This window comes from Hipposideros armiger, unplaced genomic scaffold (genome assembly GCF_001890085.2).
Source record: "Hipposideros armiger isolate ML-2016 unplaced genomic scaffold, ASM189008v1 scaffold_178, whole genome shotgun sequence".
Classification (NCBI taxonomy): domain Eukaryota; kingdom Metazoa; phylum Chordata; class Mammalia; order Chiroptera; family Hipposideridae; genus Hipposideros; species Hipposideros armiger.
The window spans coordinates 89,818-107,092 of NW_017731528.1; the positions used below are offsets into that span (position 1 = coordinate 89,818).

General features: G+C 38.7%; 1 protein-coding gene across 1 annotated transcript in view; it reads left to right on the forward strand.

The window, feature by feature from the left end:
* The window catches only part of MICU2 (mitochondrial calcium uptake 2), a 75,749-nt gene that overhangs the window by 27,631 nt on the left and 30,843 nt on the right, over positions 1-17,275 (forward strand). The window contains exons 3-4 of the mRNA XM_019652366.1: positions 13,222-13,253; positions 13,454-13,529. Coding sequence (XP_019507911.1) covers positions 13,222-13,253; positions 13,454-13,529 — 108 coding nt within the window. The remainder of the gene's footprint in view (positions 1-13,221; positions 13,254-13,453; positions 13,530-17,275) is intronic.

Sequence of the window (17,275 nt, forward strand, 5' to 3'; positions counted from 1 at the left end):
CACACACACACACACACACACACACACACACACACACACACACACACACACACACACATATAACAGAGGACCAATAGAAATGAAGAGAGAAATAGGTGCTTCAACAATAACCTATTGGAGACTTAAATAATGAAGTATCCACTTTTAATAATGGATAGAAAAACTAGGCAGAAGGCCAGAAAGGAAATAGAAGACTTAAGCAATGCTATAAATGAACTAGACCTAACAGACAACTGTAGAGCACTCCATACAACAACAGAATACACGTTCTTCTCAAGTGCACGGGGGGACGTTCTCTAAGATAGACCATATGTAAGGCCATTAAACAAACTTCAATAAATTTAACATAGAAATTGAACAACTACTGCTAAGTAACCAAAGATTAAAAGAAGAACTCAAACGGATCATCACAAAATATATTTTGAGGTGAATGAAAATGAAGACACAATACATCAAAACTTGCAGGATGCAACTAAAGAGTGCTTAGAGGGCAATTTACAGCCATAAGTGCCTATATTGATAGAGAATGGTCTCAAAACAATAACCTAATCTCTCATTTTAAGGCACTGGGAAAAGAGCAGCAAACTAAACCAAGCAGAGAGAAGGAAATAATAAAGATTAGAGATAAAAAAAATAGATATGATTAGAGATAAAAAAAAATAGATAGAGACTAGCAAAATAGTAGGAAAAAATCATTGAAACCAAAACCTGGTTCTTTGAAAACAGATACCAAAAACTGAAAAATTTTAAGCAAAATTGACCAAGAGAAAAAACAAGAGAACATTCAAGTTATTAGAAAAAGAAATGAGGGCCGGCTGAGTGGCTCAGTTGGTTAAGAGCTCGCTCAAGAGTGTGAGCTCTGAGCAACAGCGGTTCGAGTCAGCCCGAGCTGAGCAGCCGCTGAGCTACCAACAGGTGGCAGGATGGCTCAGCTAAAAAAAAAAAGAAATGAAAGGGGCATCATTACTGAACTTAACAGAAGTAAAAAGGATTATAAAGGAATACAGCAAACAATTGTATGCCAGTAAATTAGATAACTTAGATGAAATAGGCAAATAGCATTTTTTCTCTCTTATGGATTGTCTTTTTTAGCATCTTTTAGTTTACAGAAGTTTTTAATTTTGAACTCAAATTTCTGTTTTACTTTTGTTGCTTGTATTTTCAGTGTCATAGTTGAAAAACCATTGCCAAATCCAAGATCATGAAGTTTTGCCCCCTCTTTTTCTCTAAGAGTTTTATAGTTTTAGTTGTTGAGTTTAGGTCTTTGATCCATCGTGAGTTGATTTATGTAAATGGTTTAAGGTAAAAGGGTGCAACTTCATTCTTTTGCATGTGGCTCTCTAATTGTCCCTGCACTATTTGTTTGCCATTGAATTGTGTTGGCATCCTTGCGAAAATTCTGTTGAGCATAAATGTGTGTATTTCTGGACTCACAGTTCTGTTCTGTTGATATGTAGGTGTATACTTTGCCAGTAACAGTCTTGATTACTGTAGCTTTGTATTAAGTTTTGAAATCAGGAAGTGTGAGACCTACAACTTTGTTCTTCTTTCTTAAGATTCTTTTGACTATTCAGGGTCTCTTGAAATTTCATATAGATTTCAGGTTTTTCTATTTCTGCCAAAAACACCGTTAGAATTGTGATAGGGATTGCATTGAATCCATAGATTGCTTTTGGTCAAGTATTATCGTCTTAACAATATTAAATCTTCCAATCCAATAACCCAAGATGTCTTTCCATTTATTTAAATCTTTAATTTCTTTCAGCAAGTTTTTTAGTTTTCAGTGTACAAGTTTTGCACCTCCTTGGTTAAATTTATTCATAAGTATTTTATTCTTTTGATGCTGTTGCAAATGAAATTTTTTTAAAATTTCCTTTTGAGAGTATTCATTGCTGATTTTTGTGTGTTGATTTTGTATCCTGTAACTTCGAGAAATTTGTTTATTAGCTCTAACAGTTTTTTGTGAATTTCTTAAGGTTTTCTACTTATAAGATCATGTCTTCTACAAATAGAAATAATTGTGCTTGTTCCTTTTCTATTTGAATACTTTTTGGTTCTTTTTTTCTTGCCTAATTGCTGTGGCTAGAATGCCTAGTCACATCTTGAATAGAAGTGAGGAATGTGGGCATCCTTTCTTTTTTTTTTTTTTTTGCTGAGCCATCCTGCCACCTGTTGGCAGCTCAGCGGCAGCTCAGCTCGGGCCAGACTCGAACCGCTGTTGCTCAGAGCTCAAACCCTTGAGCGAGCTCTTAACCAACTGAGCCACTCGGCCGGCCCCTTGGGCATCCTTTTCTTGTTCCTAATTTTACTGCTGAAGCTTTCAGTCTTCACCATTGAGTATGATGTTAGCTCTCGTTTTACTTCTATGCCCTTTACAATGTTAAGAAAGCTCCCTTCTTCTATTCAGAGTTTATTGAGTGTTTTTTATCATGGAATTTTATTGAGTGTTTTTTATTATTGAATTTGGATTTCATCAGATGCTGCTTCTGCCTCCATTGAGTTGATCGCGTGGGTTCTTTCCTTCGTTCTATTAATATGGTATATCCCGTTGATTGTTTTTCAGATTTTGAGTGAACCTTACATTCCAGGAATGAGTCCCATTTGGTCCTGGTGTATAATCCTTTTCATGTGCTGTTGAATTCTGTTTGCTAGAATTTTGTTGAGAAGTTTTGTACCAATATTAATCAGGAATAATGGCCTACAGTTTTCTTCTCCTGTAATGTCTTTGTCTAGCTTTGATATCAGGGTAATGCCTGTTTCTTAGGGTAAGTTCAGACATGTTCCTTCTTCAATTTTTCAAAGAGTTTGAGGAGGATTGGTGGTAATTCCTTAAATGTCGGGTAGAATTCACTAGTGAGGCCATCTGGTCCTGGGCTTTTCTTTGTTGGGAAGTTTTTTATTACAGATTCATTTTCCATACTTGTTTGGGTATATTCACATTTTCTATTTCTTCTTGAGTCCATTTTGCTAGTTTGTTTATTTCTACTTATTTGTTCATTTCATCTAAGTTATCCAATTTGTTGACATACAGTCATTCATAGTATTCTCTTAGAATCCTTCTTATTTCTGTAAAACCTGTGGTAATGTCCCCATTTTCATTTCTGATGTTCATAATTCAACTTAAGGCTTCTCTCTGTTTTTATAGTGAAACTAACTAAAGGTTTATCAACTTTGTTGATCTTTTCAAAGAACCAACTTTTGGTTTCATTGATTTTCTCTGTTATTAATCTATTCTGTTTTATCTCCGCTCTAACCTTTATTATTTCCTCCCTTATGCTAGCTTCCAGTTTAGTTTGCTCTTCTTTTTCTGGCTCCTTAATGTATACAATTAGGCTATTGATTTGAGATCTTCCTTTTTAATATACACATTTACAGCAATAAATTTCCCAGTTAGCAATGCTTTTACTCTGTCCCAAAAGTTTTAGTGTGTTGTGATTTTATTTTCACTCTTCTCAAGGTATTTTCTAATTTCCCTTGTAATTTCTTCTTTGACCCATTTGTTATTTAAGAGTGCATTGGTTTAATTTCTACATACTTGTGAATTTTCCAGTTTTCCCTCTCTTCCTCATTTCTAGTTTCATCCCACTGTTATCAGAAAAAAATACTTTGTGTGATTTCAGTGTTTAAATTTATTAAGATTTGTTTTTTGACTTATCATATGGTCTGTCCTGGAATGTTTCATGTGCACTTGAGAAGAATGTATGCCCTGATATTCTTAGGTAACAAGTTCTGCATGTCTGTTAGGTCTATTTGGCTTATAGTGTTGTTCGAGTTCCTTATTGATTTTAGTGGCTCTTCTATTCATTGTTGAAAGTGGAGTATTGAAGTCTTTAACTAGTATGATAGAACTGCCTTTTTTGTTCAATTCTGTCAATTAGGCAGGTTTTTAAAATGTATATGAAGTGTAAGAGCCCTTTTTTTTTTAACGTATATATGTTTATACATAAATTATAGTTTAAAGGATATTCGCCAAATTGCTGATAGTTCATTCTTGCTTTTGGAATTATTAGTTTTTATATTTTCTTTTTGTTCTTGTAATTTTCCAATTCATCTGCAACAGATGTTTATTATTTGTGTAAAAAAGAGAAAGTTAAAAGCACTTCTTAAAGAACGCTACATTTGAAAGGTACGTGAAGCAAGAAGAGCCAATCACAGAGATTTTTTTAAACAAGACCATTGACCGAGGGTGAGAATGCAGTGTCATGGAGTCAGCAGTGTCGGTGTTTCAGAAAGGTCCAGGGGGATGATAACTGAGCAGAGGCTGTTGCATTTGGTCGCTAGCATAGTTCATTAGGACCTTTCATAGGTCAGTTTCAAGGGAATGGTGGGCAGGTAGAGAGAGAATCAGGAGGCAATGAAAATAGCAGGTATGGATTGCTTTTTCTAGAAATTCTCATTCTAAAAGGTCCAAAACAAAGAGGATGATAGCGTGGAAAAAAACCCACAAAGAATGATGAAAGAATTCTTAGAGATATTTTATAGCCAAACAGTTCTTGGTTATCAGAAATGTCTATGCTGCATCCTATACCGTAATTTATGCTCATTTTTTCATATTAGGGTTTCAAGTGGAGGTTGTAAAAACTTGATCAACATCCTCAAAATATTAACATATCATATACTTGTAACTAATATGTATTAATGTTTCTTTTCTCTTTACCCAGCTCAGTGGTTAGCTCCTTTGACTTTCTCTCATTGAACATCTCAGCTATTTACTCTTGTACTTAGTATCATCAAAGCATTTACTCCCCTATTATGTTCTTTCAATTTACTCTAATATTTGCTTTACTGTAGCCACAGGCCCAAGATACGCTCATAAAGTTCAAAGTTTACATGTTTTTTTTTTCCTTTGTTTCACTGTTGTTGTTTTTATGCAACCCTTGATTTAACCAAATCAGGTCCTGATAATGTTTCCACCTTTATTATTCAGGAATGCAATTAAATTCTATCAGAAGGCATTTAGCTACATCAAGAATTCAGTAATTTTGCAGGCCAAATAATACATCCTTTATGTGTATGATATACCTCACCTTCAGTTTTCATCATGGATAAGAATAATAATAATCTTGGTTGCATTCCTGCGTATCATGATGAACAGCAAAACAAGGAAAACAGAGCCAGCCCAGTGACCCATGCTCTTCATGTATAAACAGAAAGAAACAAAAGAATCTGAGACTCATTAGATCCAAACTCAATTCTACCTGGTATTTATCTATCTGGATGTTTTGCAAATAATGAGTTTTGCTAATATTAATAGTAACTGATGGGGCTGACTTTAGCCATCTCCCCGGCCTCTCCCATGTGGGTGTTGACTGCTCGTTCTCCTTTGGTGGTGCCCTAACCTCTGGAAGTGTCCATTCCCCCACTTGTGGGACTATGGTTTTAGCTCAGTTCCTTGAAAGCTTTTCCCCCACTTCCAGGAGAATATAAATCCCCTTAAGAGTGACATTACAGCTTAACCCTCTATTTATTAACATCTTAATAATAGCCAAGAGTAAACCAAATTGGGTGTCAGAAGAAATGGAAGAGAGGACTGTCCAGTAGAGATTCTACAGGAATTCGGCCCCACACCAATCCTGACTGCCCTTGCCTCTGCATCCGCTAGCCCTTACTTATCCTTACGATACAGATTTTGTTGCAAAGAAGTAAATAAATAAGCCAAATTCAGATTAACCCATGGGTATTTTAACAGTTTCCTCTGAAAACCCCAAAAAGGGTTATAATTTGGTGGCCATAGAATTTATGATGGTGCATGTGGCAAAGTTGCTAGTATGAGCCTGTCTTTGTGGATTTATCTTGGAGTTTTGAAATTCCACAAGCAAACTTAAAGTTTTTAAATTGCTGCAGTTATAATTTATAGGTCTTATCTGTGCCACTATTACAGCTATTTGATTTGGGGCTCATTTCCTAATCTCTCTCCAATGTTTCTTGCTCTGTAATATTGAGTATCGTTTCATTCTTTCTAATCATTTTTTATACAGAATTTTCCAAACTTACTTGGTAGATATTTCACCTGGTCACAAGTAAAACGCTCAAGTCCTCCCCGTCCCCCTGCCATCATCTTGATTCAGATCGGGCCATGGAGTCCATCATGGACACCCTTTCACTCTACCTACCTTTCTCTTATATTTCTGTATTTTTTAATTTTTTTATTTATTTTTTTAGCTGAGCCATCCTGCCACCTGTTGGCAGCTCAGTGGCAGCTCAGCTCGGGCTGAGCATCGAACCGCTGTTGCTCAGAGCTCAAACTCTTGAGCGAGCTCTTAACCAACTGAGCCACTCGGCCGGCCCTATTTCTGTATTTTTAACAAGCACTCCCCCCCCCCCCCCCGCAGGTGATTGTTTTGATCAAACAAGTTTGAGAAGTATTTAAGCAATATATGTGAAGGTGCCATGCAGTGTGTTGTATCATTGCTATCAAGGCAAAGGGTGGCCTGTTGGAGTCAGTTCTTCTCCACCGCGAAATCCCTGTTGGGACCTGGGGTAAGCTACTGAACTCCTCCTGCCTATTTCCAGATCTGTACACTAGCAGTATTCACCTGTGAGTGCTGTTAGGACGCTTAGGTTAGTAGAGAATGTGGGAAAGCTTGAGGCAACTACTGGTTACAATTAATATTCCCAATTAAAAGGCTGCCCCCACGTGTCCCCCCAGCCAGCCTGGCCCACTCACCCCTCTGCTGGTGAACAGCGTCGGGGCTCTCTTCTTTGACACTGTATCCCCGCCTGGTACAGTGCTGGCACAAACGTTTATGGAATAGATTAATAAATAAACACACCAGTCAGTACAAATTCTATAACTGGATGATGAGTTGTATTCCATACGTGTACTAAGATTTTTGTTGGCTGCGCTTCATGTAACAGGCACTGTGTTAGGCCTTGGGGATACTGTGGTGAGGAAAACAGACGTTGTTACTGTGTTAACAGAACTCACAGTCTAGTATAAGTCTGGGTAATAGACTGTGGTAAAGTCTATTTTGTGGTAAAGTGTCAGCAGAGAGGTGAGTGAGTGAGGGCTCAAGTAATCAGGACTAACGCTAGGAGAAGAACGGGTAGAGTTTCTTAAGAACAGAGGGGAGAACAGTCCACATGAAGGGTAGGTCAGTGAAGCCACTGCAGCAGGGTGTAACTCCAAAAATGGCTGCGCCGGTATTGCTACTCCTGCCCTCTCTTCCAGAACTTGACCACTCCCCATCAAGAGCTGGGGAATCTGTCCCCTCTCCTTGAATCTTTGTGACTACTTCAACTCACAGAGCACATATGGAGGTGACAGTATGGCACTGTTGCAGCTGGTCCTAAAGGGCCACAATGGACATAAGGCCAGTTGCCGATCCTACTGTTAGTGGTTAGAAATGGAAAGCTTTGCCTGTGAGGTCAGGAGCTATAGGGCTGCCCACTCCCAGGACTTCATTCAGCCTGTCCTGGAAGCCTAGCCAGCACAGAAAGGCCAGAAAAAGAAATGGGCCTGCAGATTTAAAGGGAGCTATCTTTGTTCAGAGGCATGATTATCTCCATAGAAAATCCCAGAGTGTCTACAGTCAAATTACTAGAACTAATAGTGAGTTATCAGGGTCACAGATACAGCATCTCTGTAGGAAAGTCAGTTGTATTTCTTTATACCAGCCACTTCTGATGCAATCCCCAGCCTTCCATTTTGTCCTATGTGCTCTAGCAAATTACCTGATTACCCGCTCGGAGAGAAAATCGAAGTCACTGTATAGTAATTACCTCAGCTTCCTGCCATCAAAACTGCTCTCACAGACACTCAACCTCTCCTTCCTTCTTACCACGACAGAAGAGATTGACAGGCGCCCCTCGGTTCGTAGAGTGTTCCAACCCTCCCCATCTCAGAACTGATTCATATGCTATTCCCAGAAGGCTGCTAACCCCACTCTTCTGACCTCATTCATACTAGAGCCTTCCCCCCCCCCTTATCCAAAGGGGACATGTTACAAGACCCCAAGTGGATGCCTAAAACTGGATAGCCCCGAACCCTGTATATGCTGTTTTCCTCTGTGCATATGTACCTGTGATAAAGTTGAAATTACTCTTGCACTTTGGGACCATTACTAAATAAAATAAGGGTGACTTGAACACAGGCACTGCAGTATGAGTACAATAGATCTGGTAACTGTGACGGCTACTATGTAACTACTGGGCGGGGACAGGTGCTGTGTGGAGACGCTGGACAAAGGAAGGATTCATGTCCTAGACAGAGCGGGATGGCTCAACATTCCATCACGCTAACTCAGAGCAGCGCACATTTAAAATTTAGGAATTGTGGGCCGGCCAAGTGGCTCATTGGTTAAGAGTTGGCTTGGGAGCATGAGCTCTGAGCAGCAGGGCCTCCGGTTTGGATCCCACATGGGCCAGTGACGCTGCGCCCTCTACAGCTAAGATGGTGAACAACAGCTCAACCTGGAGCTGGGCTGCTGTGAGTCACCGACGATGGCATAGGCTACAGTGGGGCTGCAGTGGGCTGCCGTAAGCTACCGTGAGTGGCCGGCAGCCAGCATGAGTAGCCGGCAGCTGGCGTGAGCTGCTGTGAGCTGCCTTGAGCAGCCAAGGGCAGGCAACTGATCTGCCTCAGCTGGGAAGAGCGCAGTGATCACAATACCAACATGGGCCAGTGAAGCAACGTCCTCCACAACTAGACTGAAGAACAAAAGGACAGCAACTTGTCTGTTTCCCTTCCCCGATTTCCCCAACGCTGTTCCCTCCCCCAATTCCCCAATAAAATCTTTAAAAAAATAATAATAAATATATTTAAAATTTTTTTAAATAATAAAATTTAGGCATTGTTTATTTCTGGAATTTCCATTTAATATTTTCAGACCATGATTGACCGCTGGTAACTGAAATCATGGAAAGTGAAACCATGGATAAGGGGGTGATACGCAGGGTAAAGGGGGTAATTCTTCAGGTCTTGATTTAAACATCTCTTATTTGGATAAGTTTTCCCTTCACCTCGCCTCATTATTTAGTTTCTTAGCTGCTGTACTTACCCCTTTATATCCATTTTTCAAATTCATTCAATAGGTAGTTGCATATAATGTTTTTCCTATTTCACAGTGCTTGAGGTTGCACAAAAGGGCACATTTCTTTTTTTTTTTCTTTTGAAAAACAATTTAAATGTATCTCAAGATCCTACTTAGGAAAGTTGACAAGAAGGCGTTTTGGTCATTTGAGGGGTTCACCATTTGTCTCTTTCTAGAAGAAACGACAACCAGATGGTATCTCTCATTCTCACCATTTAAGTATTCCAGCAAAAATAAACAAGCCATATGCTTTGTTGAAGGAAATAACACCATTGAATTTGTCATCCTTTTCTTTCTGCAGTCTCCACTTTTATTAGTGATATTGGTGGTATTAGTTTAGTCACTTTGCTAATGTGTCATGTGCTGCCTTGGTTTGCATAATAGCTGGGACTGAATTCAACCAAGTATTGGAGTGATCAGCTCTGTCTCCTCCTAATCCTAATATTGATGCCAAGTTGTTCTGCATATTTATGCAAGATATGAAGTGATGGAACTGTCTCTGTTGTCTAATTTTTATGTGTCAGAAGTCCACTTACCTCCAGCAAAATGAAATTGAATCAGACACCACTAGTAAAACTTTTATAGTTGTGATTATCAAATGATTTTGCTTTGGCTAGAGGCAAAGATTTATTTGAACAGTAATGACACTTAACATGTATGAATGTAGTTTTGCATATTTAAATATTAAAATTGCTGTTTGCCTATAACGAGATATACTTGTTCCTGTTTTTCACTTGGTGGACTCCAGAATAGGTGGAGACCTTTAGAAACATCCTGCTTCCTGAGCCAGAACCCCAACCTATTGCTAGGAGAGCTGCACACACCTGCCAAGAACAGCCATTGTGTTTCCCAATCTTTCATGTTGTACAGCAAACCTCACAGCTCTGTTCTGGACCTGCTTCTCTGCTAAGTTTCCCACATTCTGTTATTTCCATATATGAATGCATGGATGTACATGAAATAGCTATGAAAGTTAAGACTGAACTTTGGAATGAGTGTGAAAGTAGAAATAGCCAAAGAAAGACAAGCAGGAGTCCTCTCCTCCCCTGCCCCCAAAGAAATAGACCCCCAAATTAGAAAAACCTGAAGGAAAAGTTAGATTATTTACAGATGGGTTTCATCCTTCAATAGAAAACTGTGGCCCAAAATGTGTGGTGCTGCTTACTGTGTCCTGTGTTGTTCCTGCTCGTGATACAACAACTCGGACCCTGGGCCCCTGTTGGTGCCCTGGTCTCTGCTGCTACAACCGAGAGCAAGTGGCATGACAGTGGACATGCGTGGGCAAGACGACCCCCCTGCTGACCCTTCTCTTACTCGGCGACAAGTTTAACCTGGAAGAAAGAGGAAGTGAGAGAGAGAGGTGTCCATGCCTGGTAGCTCTGCCTTACCTTTTTTTTTTTTTTTAATAAAAGTGAATTTTATGTAAGACCATTGCCCCCCCAAACTTTTTATCAGCAGAGATTATTTGTTTATAATTTTCTAATTATTGATTGCATTTTTATTTTTTTTACAAGAGAAGCTCATTAAGTACATAGTTTTTCCATTTCTGATAATTCAATATATATGCCAATACCAGGCAGAACTTGTAATCAACATGAAATAGCCAGTGTTATCATTCTGAGTGACAATCAAAAGCACAGAACTGCCTCTGTGATCAGATTGTGCCCAGCTCTTCAGTTATGTGAAGGCTTATGAGGGGTTGAAAGTAGGCTGCACGTTCCAAGGTGTCCACCACCTGTTTTTGAAAAATCTGTATGAGAAAGAAACCCTCCATTGTCCACATCGTGACCTCACTCCTCTCGCCCATCGCTGGGCCTTATCTGCTTTATTTGTAAAGTAGGGAAAATAATTTATTAACCAGCAAAAGGCAGGGATCTGGGTAAAAAGACATCTGGAACCCTTTCTAACTTTTTATTCAATTATTGATTCAACAAATACTTAACATGCTAAGCCCTGGGCCCCATAAGGTAAACCAGACGTGGAATCTGCCTCAGTAGGGCTGCACAATGTATTCTGAGCTGTGCTGCTGGTATCCTGTTAGTCAGTTCGCTTTTGCCTTTATTGTATTTCACTCACATAGTGTTGAATTGTACTGGCTCAGTTGTTTGGCATCGAGACTCCAGCTACAGGAAGCATACTTCAACTTCTTTCCTTACTCAGTTTCAAGTAGAAGGATTTATTTTAAGCACAAAGATTTCTGAAAGGCCAGAAAGGAATCTAGCTTTATTTAGAAGTAATCTTATTTCTTAGAAACCATCCATACTGCTACCTCAAGATGTCACCTGCAAGATGTCAGTTATTACTTCCTAGAATACTTTTTCAGTTGGGAGCAAGGACTAATCTCTCTTTAAAAAAATGATAGAACTAACCTTAATTGTTTACAAATGAAAGCACATATGGTAATGAATAATTTGTGACACCACTTTAAGAAAAGCAAAGTAAGTCATGTTAATCATGATCAGTTTCTTTTTCTAAGTTGACAGAATAGGAAAGACAAGTAACACATGTGTTACACACTTTTCGGGGTTTGTCATCAGCATTGTATTACCACATAGTCTACTTACATATCCACACAGACACTGGGAGTTGTCAGTTAAATGGTGACTTTATCTATTTGATGACATCACAGGGTAGCACCTAACATTTGAATCTAGGGTTCTTTGTCATCAGGTGACACATAATAGTGTGTCAGTAAATAAAAATTATCCCAAATTGTAATACCTAAGATTACAAACATGGTCACAGATGTATCTAAAAATTATTTAATCACATTTACAACTACTGTTTTGATTAATAATGCAAAAACAAAATCTTGACAAGACCAAATAATAGAATTTGTCCCCACTTGATTTGTAGTCCAAGTTAAGCCTCCCAAACTAGAAAAAAAGGCACATGTAAAAGTGTTCATTTCTTTACCTTGTCACCTGAATTTTCATAGACCATGTAATTGTACTTAAGGAGCTTCATAGATAATTTGAGAACAGGAAGGGAAGTTTGTGATGCACGTCGCTTATGTAAGAAACAACATTTTACAGCATTGTTCTAGCTGTATGAGGCCTGCAGCTATAGAGCAAGTCTCAACAAAAGAAGCACTGTGATAGCTTTAGAATTATATTGGGTTGTCAGAAAAGTCATGATGTATTTTTTCTGTTTTTTGTTGCAAAAATGCGTCATGACTTTTCCAATAGAAGGTGAGAGGAAAGTGATGTAAGCAGTAGAGAATATGGCTGAAAACCTGAAAGGACCTTAGATCTCTGTTACCCATTAGGAAATTAATAAAAGTAACATCATTTTAGAATGGACAATGATGTTGGCTAGCCTTTTAAATTTGGAGAAGCTATAAGCTTAAGAGAACTTTCAGGGTTCAAAAAGGTAGCGTTCTAAAGCATGCATGTGTATTTTTTTAATCAGTGAAAGCAAAAAAGAGGCAGATTTTAATAATTATGTGAAGAAAGAAATCATGTTTGGCAAGAATTTATGATGCAGACAACTTAAAATAAGTCAGAGATAGTTATAAGATTTCATATGTCAGTGGATGGACCTAGAGGGTATTATGTTAAGAGAAATAAGTCAGATAGAGAAAGAAATACCATATGACTTTACTTATATACGGAATCTAAAGAACAAATGACCAAACAAAACAGAAACAGACTCATAGATACAAGAAACAAACTGGTAGTTTCCAGATCGGGGAGAGGCTGAGGGGAAGCCAAAGTAGGTGAAGGGGATTAAGTAACAAACTTCCAGGTATAAAATAAATAAGTCAAGGGGGTGTAAAGTACATACAGCCCAGGAAATACAGTCAGTAATATTGTAATGACTGTATGGTGACAGATGGTAACTAGACTTATCGTGGTCATTACATAATGTATATAAATACCAAATCACTATATACACCCCTGAAACTAATAGGATACTATATGCCAACTATACTTCAATTAAAAAAAGATTTCATGTGTCTGAAATGGGGTGAGTGAAACTGAAAATATTAGTAAGTCTTACAAAGAACACACAGTGTCTTTGTGTTTAGACTTAGGATTCTCTGGCTCATAACTTTCACTTAAAGATATTAGCTAAAATTGTCAAACTTTAATTTTTTAAATATCTAGTTGTTTGTTTTGTCTTTTAAATGGAAGTTGAGTTTCACTGAGGAATATGGGTACTAAATAACGTTTCTTCTTGGCTATAGGTAAAACGTCAGTCAAGAAGCTCACAAAAAAGGTAAGCAATGTGTGGGGCGGAGAGGGTTCCTTTCTTCCTTCCTTCCTTCCTTCTTTACTTCCTTCCCCCTTTCCTCCTCTTCCCTCCCACCTCCCTTCCTTCCACCCTTCCTTCCTTCCTCCCCTCCTTCCTTTTTTTTACAAGATAGAAAATGAACTTCTGTAAGTTAAATTAAAAGACTTAAATATGTATATTCAAAGGATATGGAGGATGTGCTGGCAGCAGTCCAAACAGCTGGTTGTGGACGGACCTTTTTCAGAGACCTTGGTGATAAAGGTAACTTTGATTTGTCAAGTTTGTACTTAATGTGTTTTATTTAATGAAAGTATTATTAAGGGATGAAGTTATGAGGTTTGCAGCTGTATCCTAGAGAATCTACAGTAGAGAATCTACATAGAGAATGTTATAACTATGTTATTGATATTTTTAAATCATAATAAAATACTCATTAAGTAGGAAGTAACTTTCTCAAACTCTTTGAGCAATTACAGATAAATTATCCAAACATTGATTTTCATTAAAGCCTGGAGAGAAGAGATGAGGCAGAGTAGCTAAAGAAGAAGAATCCACATAAAAGAACTATCAGAATTTCTACTATATCATAACTGATAAAAGGCACTACATTCTAGAAATAAGAAAATAATGTCGCTAACCATACATTATAAAAAAAAGGAAATTGTAAATCATAATTATTATGTATTTTTTAAAACTGAACAGAATTCTCATTTTAATACCATCCCCAAAGATGGACTGAATCTAAATTATAAGATATGTTGTTTCTCTTTGGGGAACAGGGTTCTCAAAATTGCACTCAGTAGCAAGTCATATTTTATAATGGTTCCAATTTAAAAATATTCACAGAAAAGCATAGTAACAGAATTTAATCATCTCTTCTAGTGGCCCATAAGGATTCTTTAACAAATTTTAAAATATAAATTATTTAAAATACTTCCCTATTTGACAGGTGGTTTTGAAACATTGCCATTTAACGGTATTTATTTTACAATTAAATGTAACAAATGTGTATTAAATTGTTTCTTCTATAATATTCTAAAGTGTCAGTTTTTTAAAAAGCATTTTCACAGGGCAGATGCCTAAAATGCTATTGTAGAAATATACTGTTTATAATCCTACACTGTCTCAACTCTGTGTTTATCCAAGTTTTATGTTTACATCAGTATTTCAAAGAAAGATTCTGGGAATTTCTTTTTCAAAAAGTTACCCTGTGTAAAAGACGGCATCTGTGTCAGGAGAAAAGAAAAGTGAGGTCCCCTTTTGGCATCAAGCCCAGTTCCATCTAGCAGTTTGGCCATTTCTTCACATTACCATATTCCTTTGAAAATCAGAAAAGAGCTCCTTCCTTTTTATGAGGCCATCAAGGGATAAAATGCTTTTCAGCTAAGATTAGAGCACTTCTCTCAGGTACAAGATATGACAAAAGGCATTCAGTTTATTCCCCCTTCATATAAACACTGAATATTTTTATAAACCTTTTTGTTTTCCTTAGCTGGTTATTTTTTTAAATTGGGGAATTGGGGGAGGGTAACAGTGTTGGGGAATTGGGGAGAGGGACCAGCCAAGCTGTTGTTCTTCAACCTTAGTTGTGGAGGGAGGCAGTCGCCATCTGGCTTCCCGTCGGCAGCTTGTGGCCTCCAAGATCAAGGTGCTGTGTTACAATCTTAGTTGCTGGTGGGCGTAGCCACCATCCCATGTGGGAGTCAAACCAGCAGGCTTGTTGTTAAGAGCGCATGCTCTATTCACTGAGCCATCCGGGCAGCAGCTCAGCTCAAGGTGCCAAGTTCAGTCTTAGTTGCAGGCGGGCGTAGCCCACCATCAAACAGGCAGTCTTGTTGATAGGAGCATGTGCTTTCACCAGCTGAGCCATCCTGCCACCTGTTGGCAGCTCAGTGGCAGCTCAGCTCGAGTGCAGTGTCACTGGCCTATGTGGGAATCGAACCAGCGGCCCCGTTGCTCAGAGCTCATGCTCTTAGCTAACTCTTAACCAACGGAGCCACTCGGCCGGCCCAACACTGAATATTTTTAAGAAAAAAAAAATCTGAAGACTTACTATAGGCTTTTTTACTAAAGAGAAGTACACCTGCTCCAAAATAAAAACAATGATAGAAAAGGTGGTGGTACAAAAAAATCATTCAGAACATTTAAAATGCATGCCTGAATTACCTGTATGTAAAAATCCTTCTCTGCCTTATTCTGAACTGCTCTGGCCAGAGTGTCTGTTTTGTGTGACTGGGAAGTGAAGCCGGGGGTGGGGCCTGAGCCTGGGGGTGGAGGGAGTCCCCTGATGGCCATCATCATCCCCTTGAGCCTGTGCTCCTCACTTCTGTATTTCCATACTGCTTCACCCCCTCTTCCCGCCGCCCCCCCCTCCCCCCGCCAACATGGACACTACCTCAGACAGTCTCCTTTTCATTTTAACATTCAGCTTTATTTATCTTATGTGGCTTTCCCAGTTATGGCACACCTGCTTAATTAAAATTCACCCATCCTTCAAATACCACTTTTAGAATTACACCTCTGATCATCCAAACTCTGGAAATGATTTCGCATTTTCTCGAAGCCCTGTAACTCTTACCCTCAGCATCACAGCGGCACTTCACATTTTCTGTAAACATGTGCATTGTGGCCTCCCGGTGTGTACAGCATGACTCTGGCTTGAAGAACCAGTTTGGAGAAAACATGAAAGTCAGAGGAACATGTGAAGTGACACCAAGAAGATGCAGTCATCAAAATGTTCTAGGCTATAAGAAATTACAGAACAAATGACCAGGCTTTTTCAACAAATTAGGTGAAAGAGAGGAAGAAAAAAAGACAAGGAAGAACCTCTAGATTAAAAGAGATTTAAGACACAGGGAACAAAAGAAAATTTAAAAACTTTTGTGAATCAAGTATACCATCAAGAGAGTGAAAAGGCAACCCACAGGATGGGAGAAAACATTTGCAGTTCATATATGGGGGCTAATATCCAGGATGTGTGAAGAACTCCTAAACTCAACAACCAAAAACAAACAGGGCAATTTACAAGTGGGCAAGTGGAATAGACTTTTCTCCAAAGAAGACGTATAAAATGGCTAATTCATACATGAAAGGTGCTCACCATGACTAATGAATCATCAGGGAAATGCAAATCAAAATCATGAGATACCACTTCACACTCATTATTATCAAGAAAAAAAATAACAAGTGTTAGCAAGGATGTGGAGGAATTGGAATTCTTGCACACGGCTGGTGGGTATGTAAAATGTTGCAGCCTGTGGGGGTTTCTCACAAAATGAAACAGAGACTTCCCCGGGGCCCAGTAGGTCCTCTTCTGGGTATTTACCCAGAATTAAAGCAGAGACTCAACAGGTATTAGTTAGTACACCAGTGTTTGTAGCAGCATTGTTCGCAACAGCCAAAGGTGGGAACAATCACTGATGATGGGTAAACACAATGCGACATAAACGTGTAATGGAATATCACTCAGCCTTAAAAAGGAATGAGATTCTGACAGAGGCTGCAACATGGGTGAGCCTGAGTACATCGTGCTCAGTGACATAAGCTAGTCACAAAGGGCACGTACTGTAAGACTCCCCCACGTGAAGTCCCTCGAACGGAGACCAGAAGTGGACTAGAGGGGCTGGGGACACAAGAGAATGGGGACCTGGTGTTTGTGGGGTTCTGGTTGTGATAAGGAAAACCTGATAATGGTCACAAAACAATGTGAATGTACTTAATGCCACTGGACTGTACATTTTAAAATGGCTGCAATGTAACTTTTATGTTGTGCATATTTTACCACAATAAAAAAAAAGTGACTTGAGACCATCAGCTAAGTGCTATGGAGGGAACTTCTTTGAATCCTGATTTGAGCACACTTTTAAAACATTTCTGAAGCAGGGATATGTGTAACACTGATTTTAATTTGATAATGTTAGGGAATTATTGATAAGTTTTTAGGTGTGGTAAATACAGAGCATGCCAAAAATGAATACACATTTTAAGAAAGGAAAAAACTATATTAA